Source organism: Mobula hypostoma, chromosome 28, assembly GCF_963921235.1.
Source record: "Mobula hypostoma chromosome 28, sMobHyp1.1, whole genome shotgun sequence".
Classification (NCBI taxonomy): Eukaryota; Metazoa; Chordata; class Chondrichthyes; order Myliobatiformes; family Myliobatidae; genus Mobula; species Mobula hypostoma.
In genome coordinates this window covers 21,683,922-21,699,854 of record NC_086124.1, presented here as the reverse complement: position 1 = coordinate 21,699,854, position 15,933 = coordinate 21,683,922, and the positions used below count along the sequence as shown (strand labels likewise).

Below are 15,933 nucleotides of genomic sequence, written 5' to 3'. Positions count from 1 at the left end.
GTGGGCAGTGGGTTTAGTCTGGAGACTGACACGGGCTGTGAGGAGAGAGTGGGCAGTGGGTTTAGTCTGGAGACTGACACGGGCTGTGAGGAGAGAGTGGGCAGTGGGTTTAGTCTGGAGACTGACACGGGCTGTGAGGAGAGAGTGGGCAGTGGGTTTAGTCTGGAGACTGACACGGGCTGTGAGGAGAGAGTGGGCAGTGGGTTTAGTCTGGAGACTGACACGGGCTGTGAGGAGAGAGTGGGCAGTGGGTTTAGTCTGGAGACTGACACGGGCTGTGAGGAGAGAGTGGGCAGTGGGTTTAGTCTGGAGACTGACACGGGCTGTGAGGAGAGAGTGGGCAGTGGGTTTAGTCTGGAGACTGACACGGGCTGTGAGGAGAGAGTGGGCAGTGGGTTTAGTCTGGAGACTGACACGGGCTGTGAGGAGAGAGTGGGCAGTGGGTTTAGTCTGGAGACTGACACGGGCTGTGAGGAGAGAGTGGGCAGTGGGTTTAGTCTGGAGACTGACACGGGCTGTGAGGAGAGAGTGGGCAGTGGGTTTAGTCTGGAGACTGACACGGGCTGTGAGGAGAGAGTGGGCAGTGGGTTTAGTCTGGAGACTGACACGGGCTGTGAGGAGAGAGTGGGCAGTGGGTTTAGTCTGGAGACTGACACGGGCTGTGAGGAGAGAGTGGGCAGTGGGTTTAGTCTGGAGACTGACACGGGCTGTGAGGAGAGAGTGGGCAGTGGGTTTAGTCTGGAGACTGACACGGGCTGTGAGGAGAGAGTGGGCAGTGGGTTTAGTCTGGAGACTGACACGGGCTGTGAGGAGAGAGTGGGCAGTGGGTTTAGTCTGGAGACTGACACGGGCTGTGAGGAGAGAGTGGGCAGTGGGTTTAGTCTGGAGACTGACACGGGCTGTGAGGAGAGAGTGGGCAGTGGGTTTAGTCTGGAGACTGACACGGGCTGTGAGGAGAGAGTGGGCAGTGGGTTTAGTCTGGAGACTGACACGGGCTGTGAGGAGAGAGTGGGCAGTGGGTTTAGTCTGGAGACTGACACGGGCTGTGAGGAGAGAGTGGGCAGTGGGTTTAGTCTGGAGACTGACACGGGCTGTGAGGAGAGAGTGGGCAGTGGGTTTAGTCTGGAGACTGACACGGGCTGTGAGGAGAGAGTGGGCAGTGGGTTTAGTCTGGAGACTGACACGGGCTGTGAGGAGAGAGTGGGCAGTGGGTTTAGTCTGGAGACTGACACGGGCTGTGAGGAGAGAGTGGGCAGTGGGTTTAGTCTGGAGACTGACACGGGCTGTGAGGAGAGAGTGGGCAGTGGGTTTAGTCTGGAGACTGACACGGGCTGTGAGGAGAGAGTGGGCAGTGGGTTTAGTCTGGAGACTGACACGGGCTGTGAGGAGAGAGTGGGCAGTGGGTTTAGTCTGGAGACTGACACGGGCTGTGAGGAGAGAGTGGGCAGTGGGTTTAGTCTGGAGACTGACACGGGCTGTGGGAGAGAGTGGGACAGTGGGTTTAGTCTGGAGACTGACACGGGCTGTGAGGAGAGAGTGGGCAGTGGGTTTAGTCTGGAGACTGACACGGGCTGTGAGGAGAGAGTGGGCAGTGGGTTTAGTCTGGAGACTGACACGGCTGTGAGGAGAGAGTGGGCAGTGGGTTTAGTCTGGAGACTGACACGGGCTGTGAGGAGAGAGTGGGCAGTGGGTTTAGTCTGGAGACTGACACAGGGCTGTGAGGAGAGAGTGGGCAGTGGGTTTAGTCTGGAGACTGACACGGGCTGTGGGAGAGAGTGGGCAGTGGGTTTAGTCTGGAGACTGACAGGCTGTGGGAGAGAGTGGGCAGTGGGTTTAGTCTGGAGACTGACACGGGCTGTGAGGAGAGAGTGGGCAGTGGGTTTAGTCTGGAGACTGACACGGGCTGTGAGGAGAGAGTGGGCAGTGGGTTTAGTCTGGAGACTGACACGGGCTGTGAGGAGAGAGTGGGCAGTGGGTTTAGTCTGGAGACTGACACGGGCTGTGAGGAGAGAGTGGGCAGTGGGTTTAGTCTGGAGACTGACACGGGCTGTGAGGAGAGAGTGGGCAGTGGGTTTAGTCTGGAGACTGACACGGGCTGTGAGGAGAGAGTGGGCAGTGGGTTTAGTCTGGAGACTGACACGGGCTGTGAGGAGAGAGTGGGCAGTGGGTTTAGTCTGGAGACTGACACGGGCTGTGAGGAGAGAGTGGGCAGTGGGTTTAGTCTGGAGACTGACACGGGCTGTGAGGAGAGAGTGGGCAGTGGGTTTAGTCTGGAGACTGACACGGGCTGTGAGGAGAGAGTGGGCAGTGGGTTTAGTCTGGAGACTGACACGGGCTGTGAGGAGAGAGTGGGCAGTGGGTTTAGTCTGGAGACTGACACGGGCTGTGAGGAGAGAGTGGGCAGTGGGTTTAGTCTGGAGACTGACACGGGCTGTGAGGAGAGAGTGGGCAGTGGGTTTAGTCTGGAGACTGACACGGCTGTGAGGAGAGAGTGGGCAGTGGGTTTAGTCTGGAGACTGACACAGGGCTGTGAGGAGAGAGTGGGCAGTGGGTTTAGTCTGGAGACTGACACAGGACTGTGAGGAGAGAGTGGGCAGTGGGTTTAGTCTGGAGACTGACACAGGGCTGTGAGGAGAGAGTGGGCAGTGGGTTTAGTCTGGAGACTGACACGGGCTGTGAGGAGAGAGTGGGCAGTGGGTTTAGTCTGGAGACTGACACGGGCTGTGAGGAGAGAGTGGGCAGTGGGTTTAGTCTGGAGACTGACACGGGCTGTGGGAGAGAGTGGGCAGTGGGTTTAGTCTGGAGACTGACACAGGGCTGTGAGGAGAGAGTGGGCAGTGGGTTTAGTCTGGAGACTGACACGGGCTGTGAGGAGAGAGTGGGCAGTGGGTTTATCTGGAGACTGACACGGGCTGTGGGAGAGAGTGGGACAGTGGGTTTAGTCTGGAGACTGACACGGGCTGTGGGGAGAGAGTGGGCAGTGGGATTAGTCTGGGACTGACACGGCTGTGAGGAGAGAGTGGGTCAGTGGGATTAGTTTGGAGACTGACACAGGACTGTGAGGAGAGAGTGGGCAGTGGGATTAGTCTGGAGACTGACACGGGCTGTGAGGAGAGAGTGGGGCAGTGGGATTAGTTGGGGACTGACACGGCTGTGGGGAGAGAGTGGGACAGTGGGATTAGTCTGGAGACTGACACAGGGCTGTGGGAGAGAGTGGGCAGTGGGTTTAGTCTGGAGACTGACACAGGACTGTGGGGAGAGAGAGTGGGCAGTGGGTTTAGTCTGGAGACTGACACAGGGCTGTGAGGAGAGAGTGGGACAGTGGGTTTAATCTGGAGACTGACACAGGGCTGTGAGGAGAGAGTGGGCAGTGGGTTTAGTCTGGAGACTGACACGGGCTGTGAGGAGAGAGTGGGCAGTGGGTTTAGTTGGAGACTGACACAGGGCTGTGGGAGAGAGTGGGACAGTGGGATTAGTTTGGGACTGACACAGGGCTGTGGGGAGACAGTGGGATTAGTCTGGAGACTGACAGGGCTGTAGGGAGAGAGTGGGCAGTGGGTTTAATCTGGAGACTGACACGGCTACAGGGCTGTGGGGAGAGAGTGGGCAGTGGGATTAGTTTGGGGACTGACACAGGGCTGTGTAGAGAGTGGGCAGTGCGATTAGTTTGGAGACTGACATAGGGCTGTGAGGGAGAGAGTGGGACAGTGGGATTAGTCTGGAGACTGACACGGCTACGGGGCTGTGGGGAGAGAGTGGGACAGTGGGTTTAGTCTGGAGACTGACACGGCTGTGGGGAGAGAGTGGGACAGTGGGTTTAGTCTGGAGGACTGACACGGCTGTGGGAGAGAGAGTGGGTCAGTGAGATTAGTTTGGGGACTGACACAGGGCTGTGAGGAGAGAGTGGGACAGTGGACAGTGGGTTTAGTCTGGAGACTGACACGGGCTGTGAGGAGAGAGTGGGCAGTGGGATTAGTCTGGAGACTGACACGGGCTGTGAGGAGAGAGTGGGCAGTGGGTTTAGTCTGGAGACTGACACGGGCTGTGAGGAGAGAGTGGGCAGTGGGTTTAGTCTGGAGACTGACACGGCTGTGGGGAGAGAGTGGGACAGTGGGTTTAGTCTGGAGACTGACACGGCTGTGGGGAGAGAGTGGGTCAGTGGGATTAGTCTGGAGACTGACACAGGACTGTGGGGAGAGAGTGGGACAGTGGGATTAGTCTGGAGACTGACACAGGGCTGTGGAGAGAGAGTGGGACAGTGGGATTAGTTTGGGGACTGACAGGGCTGTGGGGAGAGAGTGGGGCAGTGGGATTAGTCTGGGGACTGACACGGCTGTGGGGAGAGAGTGGGACAGTGGGATTAGTTGGAGACTGACACAGGGCTGTTGGGAGAGAGTGGGCAGTGGGTTTAGTTGGAGACTGACACAGGACTGTGGGGAGAGAGTGGGACAGTGGGATTAGTTGGGGACTGACACAGGGCTGTGGGGAGAGAGTGGGACAGTGGGATTAATTTGGGGTCTGACACAGGGCTGTGGGGAGAGAGTGAGAGAGTGGGACAGTGGGATTAGTTTGGGGACTGACACAGGGCTGTGGGGAGAGAGTGGGACAGTGGGATTAGTTTGGGGATTGACACAGGGCTGTGGGGAGAGAGTGGGACAGTGGGATTAGTTTGGGGACTGACACGGCTGTGGGGAGAGAGTGGGACAGTGGGATTAATTTGAGGACTGACACGGCTGTGGGGAGAGAGTGGGTCAGTGAGATTAGTTTGGGGACTGACGCAGGGCTGTGAGGAGAGAGTGGGACAGTGGGATTAGTTTGGGGACTGACACAGGGCTGTGTAGAGACAGTGGGATTAGTTTGGAGACTGACATAGGGCTGTAGGGAGAGAGCGGGACAGTGGGATTAGTTTGGCGACTGACACGGCTACGGGGCTGTGGGGAGAGAGTGGGACAGTGGGATTAGTTTGGGGACTGACACGGCTGTGGGGAGAGAGTGGGACAGTGGGATTAGTTTGAGGACTGACACGGCTGTGGGGAGAGAGTGGGTCAGTGGGATTAGTTTGGGGACTGACACAGGACTGTGGGGAGAGAGTGGGACAGTGGGATCAGTTTGGGGACTGACACAGGGCTGTGGAGAGAGAGTGGGACAGTGGGATTAGTTTGGGGACTGACAGGGCTGTGGGGAGAGAGTGGGGCAGTGGGATTAGATTGGGGACTGACACGGCTGTGGGGAGAGAGTGGGACAGTGGGATTAGTTTGGGGACTGACACAGGGCTGTTGGGAGAGAGTGGGACAGTGGGATTAGTTTGGGGACTGACACAGGACTGTGGGGAGAGAGTGGGACAGTGGGATTAGTTTGGGGACTGACACAGGGCTGTGGGGAGAGAGTGGGACAGTGGGATTAATTTGGGGACTGACACAGGGCTGTGGGGAGAGAGTGGGACAGTGGGATTAGTTTCAGGACTGACACAGGGCTGTGGGGAGAGAGTGGGACAGTGGGATTAGTTTGGGGATTGACACAGGGCTGTGGGGAGAGAGTGGGACAGTGGGATTAGTTTGGGAACTGACACAGGGCTGTGGGGAGACAGTGGGATTAGTTTGGGGACTGACTAGGGCTGTAGGGAGAGAGCGGGACAGTGGGATTAATTTGGCGACTGACACGGCTACAGGGCTGTGGGGAGAGAGTGGGACAGTGGGATTAGTTTGGGGACTGACACAGGGCTGTGTAGAGACAGTGGGATTAGTTTGGAGACTGACATAGGGCTGTAGGGAGAGAGCGGGACAGTGGGATTAGTTTGGCGACTGACACGGCTACGGGGCTGTGGGGAGAGAGTGGGACAGTGGGATTAGTTTGGGGACTGACACGGCTGTGGGGAGAGAGTGGGACAGTGGGATTAGTTTGAGGACTGACACGGCTGTGGGGAGAGAGTGGGTCAGTGAGATTAGTTTGGGGACTGACGCAGGGCTGTGAGGAGAGAGTGGGACAGTGGGATTAGTTTGGGGACTGACAGGGCTGTGGGGAGAGAGTGGGGCAGTGGGATTAGTTTGGGACTGACACGGGGCTGTGTAGAGACAGTGGGATTAGTTTGGAGACTGACATAGGGCTGTAGGGAGAGAGCGGGACAGTGGGATTAGTTTGGGGACTGACACGGCTGTGGGGAGAGAGTGGGACAGTGGGATTAGTTTGAGGACTGACACGGCTGTGGGGAGAGAGTGGGTCAGTGGGATTAGTTTAGGGACTGACACAGGACTGTGGGGAGAGAGTGGGACAGTGGGATCAGTTTGGGGACTGACACAGGGCTGTGGAGAGAGAGTGGGACAGTGGGATTAGTTTGGGGACTGACAGGGCTGTGGGGAGAGAGTGGGGCAGTGGGATTAGATTGGGGACTGACACGGCTGTGGGGAGAGAGTGGGACAGTGGGATTAGTTTGGGGACTGACACAGGGCTGTTGGGAGAGAGTGGGACAGTGGGATTAGTTTGGGGACTGATACAGGACTGTGGGGAGAGAGTGGGACAGTGGGATTAGTTTGGAGACTGGCACGGGGCCGTGGGGAGAGAGTGGTGTAGTGAGATTAATTTGGAGACTGACACGGGGCCGTGGGGAGAGAGTGGTGTAGTGAGATTAATGTGGAGACTGGCACGGGGCCGTGGGGAGAGAGTGGTGTAGTGAGATTAATTTGGAGACTGGCACAGGGCTGTGGGGAGAGAGTGGGACAGTGGGATTAGTTTGGGAACTGACACAGGGCTGTGGGGAGACAGTGGGATTAGTTTGGGGACTGACTAGGGCTGTAGGGAGAGAGCGGGACAGTGGGATTAGTTTGGCGACTGACACGGCTACAGGGCTGTGGGGAGAGAGTGGGACAGTGGGGTTAGGTTGAGGACTGACACAGGGCTGTGGGGAGAGAGTGGGACAGTGGGATTAAGTTTGAGGACTGACACGGCTGTGGGGAGTGTGGGACAGTGGGATTAGTTTGGGGACTGACACAGGGCTGTGGGGAGAGAGTGGGACAGTGGGATTAGTTTGGGGACTGACACTGGGCTGTGGGGAGAGAGTGGGACAGTGGGATTAGTTTGGGGATTGACACAGGGCTGTGGGGCGAGTGTGGGGCAGTGGGATTAGTTTGGGGACTGACACAGGACTGTGGGGAGAGAGTGGGACAGTGGGATCAGTTTGGGGACTGACACAGGGCTGTGGAGAGAGAGTGGGACAGTGGGATTAGTTTGGGGACTGACAGGGCTGTGGGGAGAGAGTGGGGCAGTGGGATTAGTTTGGGGACTGACACGGCTGTGGGGAGAGAGTGGGACGGTGGGATTAGTTTGGGGACTGACACAGGGCTGTTGGGAGAGAGTGGGGCACTGGGATTAGTTTGGGGACTGACACAGGGCTGTGGGGAGAGAGTGGGACAGTGGGATTAGTTTGGGGACTGACACAGGGCTGTGGGGAGAGAGTGGGACAGTGGGATTAATTTGGGGACTGACACAGGGCTGTGGGGAGAGAGTGGGACAGTGGGATTAGTTTCAGGACTGACACAGGGCTGTGGGGAGAGAGTGGGACAGTGGGATTAGTTTGGGATTGACACAGGGCTGTGGGGAGAGAGTGGGATTAGTTTGGGGACTGACTAGGGCTGTAGGGAGAGAGCGGGACAGTGGGATTAATTTGGCGACTGACACGGCTACAGGGCTGTGGGGAGAGAGTGGGACAGTGGGATCAGTTTGGGGACTGACACAGGGCTGTGGAGAGAGAGTGGGACAGTGGGATTAGTTTGGGGACTGACAGGGCTGTGGGGAGAGAGTGGGGCAGTGGGATTAGTTTGGGGACTGACACAGGGCTGTGGGGAGAGAGTGGGACAGTGGGATTAGTTTGGGAACTGACACAGGGCTGTGGGAGAGAGTGGGACAGTGGGATTAGTTTGGGGACTGACTAGGGCTGTAGGGAGAGAGTGGGACAGTGGGATTAATTTGGCGACTGACACGGCTACAGGGCTGTGGGGAGAGAGTGGGACAGTGGGATCAGTTTGGGGACTGACAGGGCTGTGGGGAGAGAGTGGGGCAGTGGGATTAGTTTGGGGACTGACACGGCTGTGGGGAGAGAGTGGGACAGTGGGATTAGTTTGGGGACTGACACAGGGCTGTTGGGAGAGAGTGGGGCACTGGGATTAGTTTGGGGACTGACACAGGGCTGTGGTGAGAGAGTGGGACAGTGGGATTAGTTTGGGGACTGACACAGGACTGTGGGGAGAGAGTGGGACAGTGGGATTAGTTTGGGGACTGACACAGGGCTGTGGGGAGAGAGTGGGACAGTGGGATTAATTTGGGGACTGACACAGGGCTGTGGGGAGAGAGTGGGACAGTGGGATTAGTTTCAGGACTGACACAGGGCTGTGGGGAGAGAGTGGGACAGTGGGATTAGTTTGGGGATTGACACAGGGCTGTGGGGAGAGAGTGGGACAGTGGGATTAGTTTGGGAACTGACACAGGGCTGTGGGGAGAGAGTGGGACAGTGGGATTAGTTTGGGGACTGACGAGGGCTGTAGGGAGAGAGCGGGACAGTGGGATTAGTTTGGCGACTGACACGGCTACAGGGCTGTGGGGAGAGAGTGGGACAGTGGGGTTAGGTTGAGGACTGACACAGGGCTGTGGGGAGAGAGTGGGACAGTGGGATTAAGCTTGAGGACTGACACGGCTGTGGGGAGTGTGGGACAGTGGGATTAGTTTGGGGACTGACACAGGGCTGTGGGGAGAGAGTGGGACAGTGGGATTAGTTTGGGGACTGACACAGGGCTGTAGGGAGAGAGTGGGACAGTGGGATTAGTTTGGGGACTGACACAGGGCTGTGTAGAGACAGTGGGATTAGTTTGGAGACTGACATAGGGCTGTAGGGAGAGAGCGGGACAGTGGGATTAGTTTGGCGACTGACACGGCTACAGGGCTGTGGGGAGAGAGTGGGACAGTGGGATTAGTTTGGGGACTGACACAGGCTGTGAGGAGAGAGTTGGTCAGTGGGTTTAGTTTGGAGACTGACATAGGGCTGTAGGGAGAGAGCGGGACAGTGGGATTAGTTTGGCGACTGACACGGCTACGGGGCTGTGGGGAGAGAGTGGGACAGTGGGATTAGTTTGGGGTCTGACACGGCTGTGGGGAGAGAGTGGGACAGTGGGATTAGTTTGAGGACTGACACGGCTGTGGGGAGAGAGTGGGTCAGTGAGATTAGTTTGGGGACTGACGCAGGGCTGTGAGGAGAGAGTGGGACAGTGGGATTAGTTTGGGGACTGACACAGGCTGTGGGGAGAGAGTGGGTCAGTGGGATTAGTTTGGGGACTGACACAGGGCTGTGAGGAGAGAGTTGGACAGTGGGATTAGTTTGGAGACTGACATAGGGCTGTAGGGAGAGAGCGGGACAGTGGGATTAGTTTGGCGACTGACACGGCTACGGGGCTGTGGGGAGAGAGTGGGACAGTGGGATTAGTTTGGGGACTGACACGGCTGTGGGGAGAGAGTGGGACAGTGGGATTAGTTTGAGGACTGACACGGCTGTGGGGAGAGAGTGGGTCAGTGAGATTAGTTTGGCGACTGACATGGCTACAGGGCTGTGGGGTGAGAGTGGGGCAGTGGGATTTGAATTGGTGTGGTTCCAGTGTGATTTATGAACTGTCCCGCTGTTTTCAGGAAATGTTGAGTGAGCATGTCTCCTCCTCCCACCAATCGGTGTCCCCTGTCATTAAACAACAGGACCACAAGGAAAAAACCAGCAGCAGGAAGGCATTGCAACGCTCCACGGAGGTACTGTTTCTGTGAAGTTTACTGAACAGAGTGGGTGGGGATACGCTCAAGCCTTGGTGTTGTGCTCTAGAATCAAGCTGGAACCAGCCTTCCTACCCTTTATCAAGCCACACGTAATGATGGTCTCTTTCCCCAGAATGCAAAGCGGGCAGAGATACACTCCTATCCCTGCTGGGCACACTGTGTGATCATTCAGTTACCTGTTAATTCTGCACTGGGGAAGACTAGACCTTGGGGCATGACGAGGCCTTTCCATCCTTCTGTTCTGTCCTGGCCCCTCCAGCTGCAGCTCCCCACAACTCGTCTCTGGGGTGCTCCTTCTCACGAGCCCCACTTCACTCCTGCTTCGTCTTTTCCTATGTGCTGAGGAAATGTTCTTTAGAACAAAGAACAATCAACACTACAGGCCCTTCAGCCCACAATATTGTGCTGACCTGTTAACCTAGTCCAAGTCAATCTAACTAACCCTGTCCTCTCACATACCTCTCCATTTTTATGTCATCCATGTGCCCACCGAGGAGTTTCTTAAGTGTCCCTAACGTATTTGCCTCTCTCTATGACCCCTGGCAGTGGGTTCCACACACCTACAACTCCCTATGTGGAAAAAACTGTCTCAGACATCCCCCGATCCTCTTCTCCGTCATCACCAATCTTCTTTGTTCCCAAGAGAAAAGCCTCAGCTCGCTCAACCTACCCTCATAAGGCGTGCTCTCTAATCCAGGCAGCATCCTGGTGAACCTCCTCTGCACCCTCTCTAAAGCCTTCCCATCTTTCCTGTAATGAGGTGACCAGAACTGGATTCCTCATTGTTGCCCTGGTATTTAGTTTTGTGAACTTTCCTCAATTAATCTAGAATGCATGTCTTTTGGTATTGGCCACGTCCAGTCTGGGGAAAAGTCTCTGGCTGTCCACTCCATCTGTGCCTCATCACCTCACACACCTCTATCGCTCATCCTCCTTTCCTCCAAAGAGAAAAGTACCAGCTCGCTCAGCCTTTCCTCATAAATCAGCTCTGTAATCCTAGCAGCATCCAGGTATATCTCCACTGTACCTTCTCTGAAGAGTGCATGCAAATCGACAAAGCTATACCACATTAACCCTTTTCTCTTTTCATGACCGGTAACTCTTTCGTTCCTGGATTTGGGTTCTCTCCGTTAGTTGCCCCTTCTCTCTCATTTCTTCAGGTAAATCTGTTCACATCCTCTTCTTAAGGTCGGGATTCTCAGCCTGGGTCCACAGATCCCTTGCTTTAATGGTCTTGGTCCATGGCACATATTTGTTTGGAACCCCTGGTTGAAGGGTTAGATGGATCTCAGACTCGGTTCTGCTGCGCTGAGCCCAGTGGAACCATTTCTACTGACAGGAAAGGGGCAAGGGCTTTGTTATGTTCGATATTGAGGGAGGGTGCAGAGCACACCAGGATGCCAGCATGCAGGATATTCAACGAAACTTTATTGATAACCCTGCTTGTACAGTCTGTGAACTCCTCCCATGTGGGATTGGCTAACTCTAGTAGTAGTAGTAGGAGGAGACAGCCATCGATCCCAGGGGATCATGGGTTTGCACCTCTGGTGGACTGTGGTCATCTCCAGGGTGCAAACCTGGGTGGGAAGATTTGCAGAACTGGCTGTTGTCCATGCAGCAGGTTCCCTCCACCCCCCACGCCACTGATGTAGTCTAGGGGAAGGGCAAGCGCTGATACAACTTGGTACCAGTATCGTTGCAGAGGTTGCCAGAGTGAAATTGTAAATGACATCAAACTACCTTAGGGACCCCGGCTCCGGATTTCTTCTTTGGGGTTTACTCCCGAAGTCTTTCTCATGGGTGGGTACGGCCGCAAGGCAGCAGATGTTTAAAAACAGAGTTTTCCTTCTCCTTGGCGGGCTGCTGTCCAAGGCTGACGAGCCCCCTCCCCCCCCGCCCGAAGCAACTGGTTTTGAGGCGCTAGTGGTCTGCCTTTGCCCTTTCTCTTGTCGGTAGAAACAGTTCCGCTGGGCCTCGTAGCTAAGTCACACGTGAAGGCTAAGAGTTGGACTTAGTTGTCAGAGGCTGTTAGTGACACATGCCGTTTAGAACACTTTATAGGTGGTGGGAGCTTATCTCCACTACCACCCCCGGCTATGACAACCTTAGGAACCGGCTAACTGAGTGAAATACGAATAACATTTTAACTACCACTACAAATACAACCATCTATCCCCTCATCTGGTCTTACCTATCACCCGCCAGTTTGTACTGCTACACATAGTGTGCCTTCTTATTCTGGCTTCTTCACTCTTCCTTTCCAGTCCCAATGAGGGATGGTGGCCCGAAACATCGACTCTTTATTCTTTCCCACAGATGCTGCCCGACCGGCTGAGGTCTTTCAGCATTTTGTGTGTCATTCTGCATTCTGCTATCGTTCCCCGTTGTACCACCTTGCTGCGTTGTTGAGATGAGGTGATCTGTATGAATGGCGTGCAGGTCAGTTTTTCACTGTGTTTCGGTACATGACAATAATAAACCATTTACCCATCTGCATTGTAAGTCGAGGGCAGTTCACCAACTTAAATTAACATAAATTTAAAAATTTACTTTGCAAAATAAACGAAGTATAATAATGACACGTGCAAGTGAAGAGAAAGAAAATTGGTTTATTATTGTGTTATGTACCAAGTTACAATGAAAAGCACTGTTTGGCATGCCACTGTTACAGGGAAACAGGTTCACGGGTTTGGTGAGTGAGACAGGAGACGCTGATTACAAATAAGCACATTAACCATTTACAGCGGCTATAATTCATTAGAGGTTTGCGGAGATTTAATCGCTATGTCACCTAAAACACTCAAACATTCCTATAGATGCACCTTGGAGAGCATTCTGACAGGCTGCATCACCGTTGGGTACGGTGGGGTGGAGGCGGGGAGCTACTGCGCAGGATCGAAATAAGCTGCAGAGAGTTGTAGACGCAGTCACCTCCATCTTGGGCACAAGCCTCCGTGTTATCCAAGAAATCTTCAAGGAGTGATGCCTCCAAAAGGCAGCTTCCATCAGTAAGGACTCCCATCACCCAGGGCATGCCTTCTTCTCGTTGCTACCTTCAGGAGGGAAGTACAGGAGCCTGAAGACACACACTCAATGATTCAGAAACTGTTTCTTCCCCTCTGCCATCTGATTTCTGAATGGACATTGAACCCATGAACACTACCTCAGGACTTTCTCATCTCTGTTTTTGCATAACTTATTTAATTTAACTATTTTTTATATATATATATATATATACACACACACACACACACACACACACACAAAGTTAAAGTCAGAAGTTTACATACACCATAGCCAAATACATTTAAACTCAGTTTTTCACAATTCCTGACATTTAATCCGAGAAAACATTCCCTGTCTTAAGTCAGTTAGGATCACTACTTTATTTTAAGAATGTGAAAAGTCAGAATAATAGTAGAGAGAATGATTTATTTCAGCTTTCATTTCTTTCATCACTTTCCCAGTGGGTCAAAAGTTTACATACATTTTGTTAGTATTTGGTAGCATTGCCTTTAAATTGTTTAACTTGGGTCAAGCATTTTGGGCAGCCTTCCACAAGCTCCTTACAGTAAGTTGCTGGAATTTTGTCCATTCCTCCAGACAGAACTGGTGTAACTGAGTCAGGTTTGTCGGCCTCCTTGCTCGCACACACTTTTTCAGTTCTGCCCACAAATCTTCTATCGGATTGAGGTCAGAAAATGATGTCAAGTCTGGTTCATCCTTGGGAGCAATTTCCAAACGCCTGAAGGTACCACGTTCATCTGTACAAACAATGGTACACAAGTATAAACACCATGGGACCACGCAGCTGTCATACTGCTCAGGAAGGAGACACATTCTATCTCCTAGAGATGAACGTACTTTGGCGCGAAAAGTGCAAATCAATCCCAGAACAACAGCAAAGGACCTTGTGAAGATGCTGGAGGAAACAGATAGACAAGTATCTGTATCCGCAGTAAAACGAGTCCTATATCGACATAACCTGAGAGGCTACTCAGCAAGGAAGAAGCCACTGCTCCAAAACTGCCATTAAAAAGCCAGACTACAGTTCGCAAGTGTACATGGGGACAAAGATCTTACTTTTTGGAGAAATGTCTTCTGGTCTGATGAAACAAAAATTGAACTGTTTGGCCATAATGACCATGGTTGGAGGAAAAAGGGTGAGGCTTGCAAGCCGAAGAACACCATCCCAACCGTGAAGCATGGGGGTGGCAGCATCATGTTGTGGGGGTGCTTTGCTGCAGGAGGGACTGGTGCACTTCACAAAATAGATGGCATCATGAGGAAGGAAAATTATGTGGATATATTGAAGCAACATCTCAAGACATCAGCCAGGAAGTTAAAGCTCGGTCGCAAATGGGTCTTCCAAATGGACAATGACCCCCAAGCATACCTCGAAAGTTATGGCAAAATTGCTTAAGGACAACAAAGTCAAGGTATTGGAGTGGCCATCACAAAACCCTGATCTCAAAGTCCCCGGGGCCTGACGGAATATTCCCCAGGCTGCTCCACGAGCGAAGGAAGAAATTGCTGAGCTTCTGTCTAGGATCTTTATGTCCTCGTTGTCTATGGGAATGGTACCGGAGGACTGGAGGGAGGCGAATGTTGTCCCCTTGTTCAAACAAGGTAGTAGGGATAGTCCGGGTAATTATAGACCAGTGAGCCTTACTCTGTGGTGGGAAAGCTGTTGGAAAAGATTCTTAGAGATAGGATCTATGGGCATTTAGAGAATCATGGTCTGATCAGGGACACTCAGCATGGCTTTGTGAAGGGCAGGTCGTGTCTAACAAGCCTGATAGAGTTCTTTGAGGAGGTGACCAGGCATATAGGTGAGGGTAGTGCAGTGGATGTGATCTATATGGATTTCAGTAAGGCATTTGACAAGGTTCCACAGGGTCGGCTTATTCAGAAAGTCAGAAGGCATGGGATCCAGGGAAGTTTGGCCAAGTGGATTCAGAATTAGCTTGCCTGCAGAGGGCAGAGGGTCGTGGTGGAGGGAGTACATTCGGATTGGAAGGTTGTGACTAATGGTGTCCCACAAGGATCAGTTCTGGGACCTCTACTTTTCGTGATTTTTATTAACGACCTGGATGTGGGGGTAGAAGGTTTGGTTGGCAAATTTGCAGGCTACACGAAGGTTGGTGGTGTTGTAGATAGTGCAGAGGATTGTCAAAGATTGCAGAGAGACATTGATAGGTTGCAGAAGTGGGCTGAGAAGTGGCAGATGGAGTTCAACCCGGAGAAGTGTGAGGTGGTACACTTTGGAAGGACAAACTCCAAGGCAGAGTACAAAGTAAATGGCAGGATACTTGGTAGTGTGGAGGAGCAGAGGGATCTGGGGGTACATGTCCACAGATCCCTGAAAGTTGCCTCACAAGTAGATAGGGTAGTTAAGAAAGATTATGGGGTGTTAGCTTTCATAAGTCGAGGGATAGAGTTTAAGAGTCGCGATGTAATGATGCAGCTCTATAAAACTCTGGTTAGGCCACACTTGGAGTATTGTGTCCAGTTCTGGTCACCTCACTATAGGAAGGATGTGGAAGCCTTGGAAAGGGTACAGAGGAGATTTACCAGGATGCTGCCTGGTTTAGAGAGTATGCATTATGATCAGGGGTTAAGGGAGCTCGGGCTTTACTCTTTGGAGAGAAGGAGGATGTTGTTGTTGTTGTTCGTCCTTCATAGTCGAAGATGACCATGGCTTCAAAGTCAAATGGGAGATTGATGGCTGTGGGTCCGGAGGTGACTGATGAGGCCAATCCGGGCCCTGAAGGCTCGCCTACATGTGGGACACAAGTGGGTGGGTGCTGTCATGGCAGTGGATGCTGCTCGGGCCTTGCACACAGCACGCTTTCGTTGCGCCTCGATGATGCGCCTGACTTCAGCTGCACGGGCTCCTGTGGTGATCTTGCTGCGCCAAGCTGGACGGTCGAGGGCAAGCGTCTTCCACGTGTTGATGTCGACACCCAGGCCTTTGAGGGACGCTTTGAGGCAGTCTTTGTAACGTTTCTTCTGCCCCCCGACTGAGCGCTTGCCCTGACACAGTTCTCCGTACAGCAGCTGCTTAGGCAATCGGCTGTCTGGCATTCTGACCACATGTCCAGCCCACCTGGCTTGGGCTTTCAGCAG

At 53.4% G+C, this 15,933-nt stretch overlaps 1 protein-coding gene across 9 annotated transcripts in view; it reads left to right on the top strand.

The window, feature by feature from the left end:
• LOC134338688 (methyl-CpG-binding domain protein 1-like) overlaps positions 1–15,933 on the top strand; it is a 263,482-nt gene that overhangs the window by 227,785 nt on the left and 19,764 nt on the right. For all 9 annotated transcript variants that reach the window (XM_063034729.1, XM_063034728.1, XM_063034721.1 and 6 more), the window contains one exon: positions 9,667–9,780. In XM_063034729.1, the coding sequence (XP_062890799.1) occupies positions 9,667–9,780 (114 nt within the window). The remainder of the gene's footprint in view (positions 1–9,666; positions 9,781–15,933) is intronic.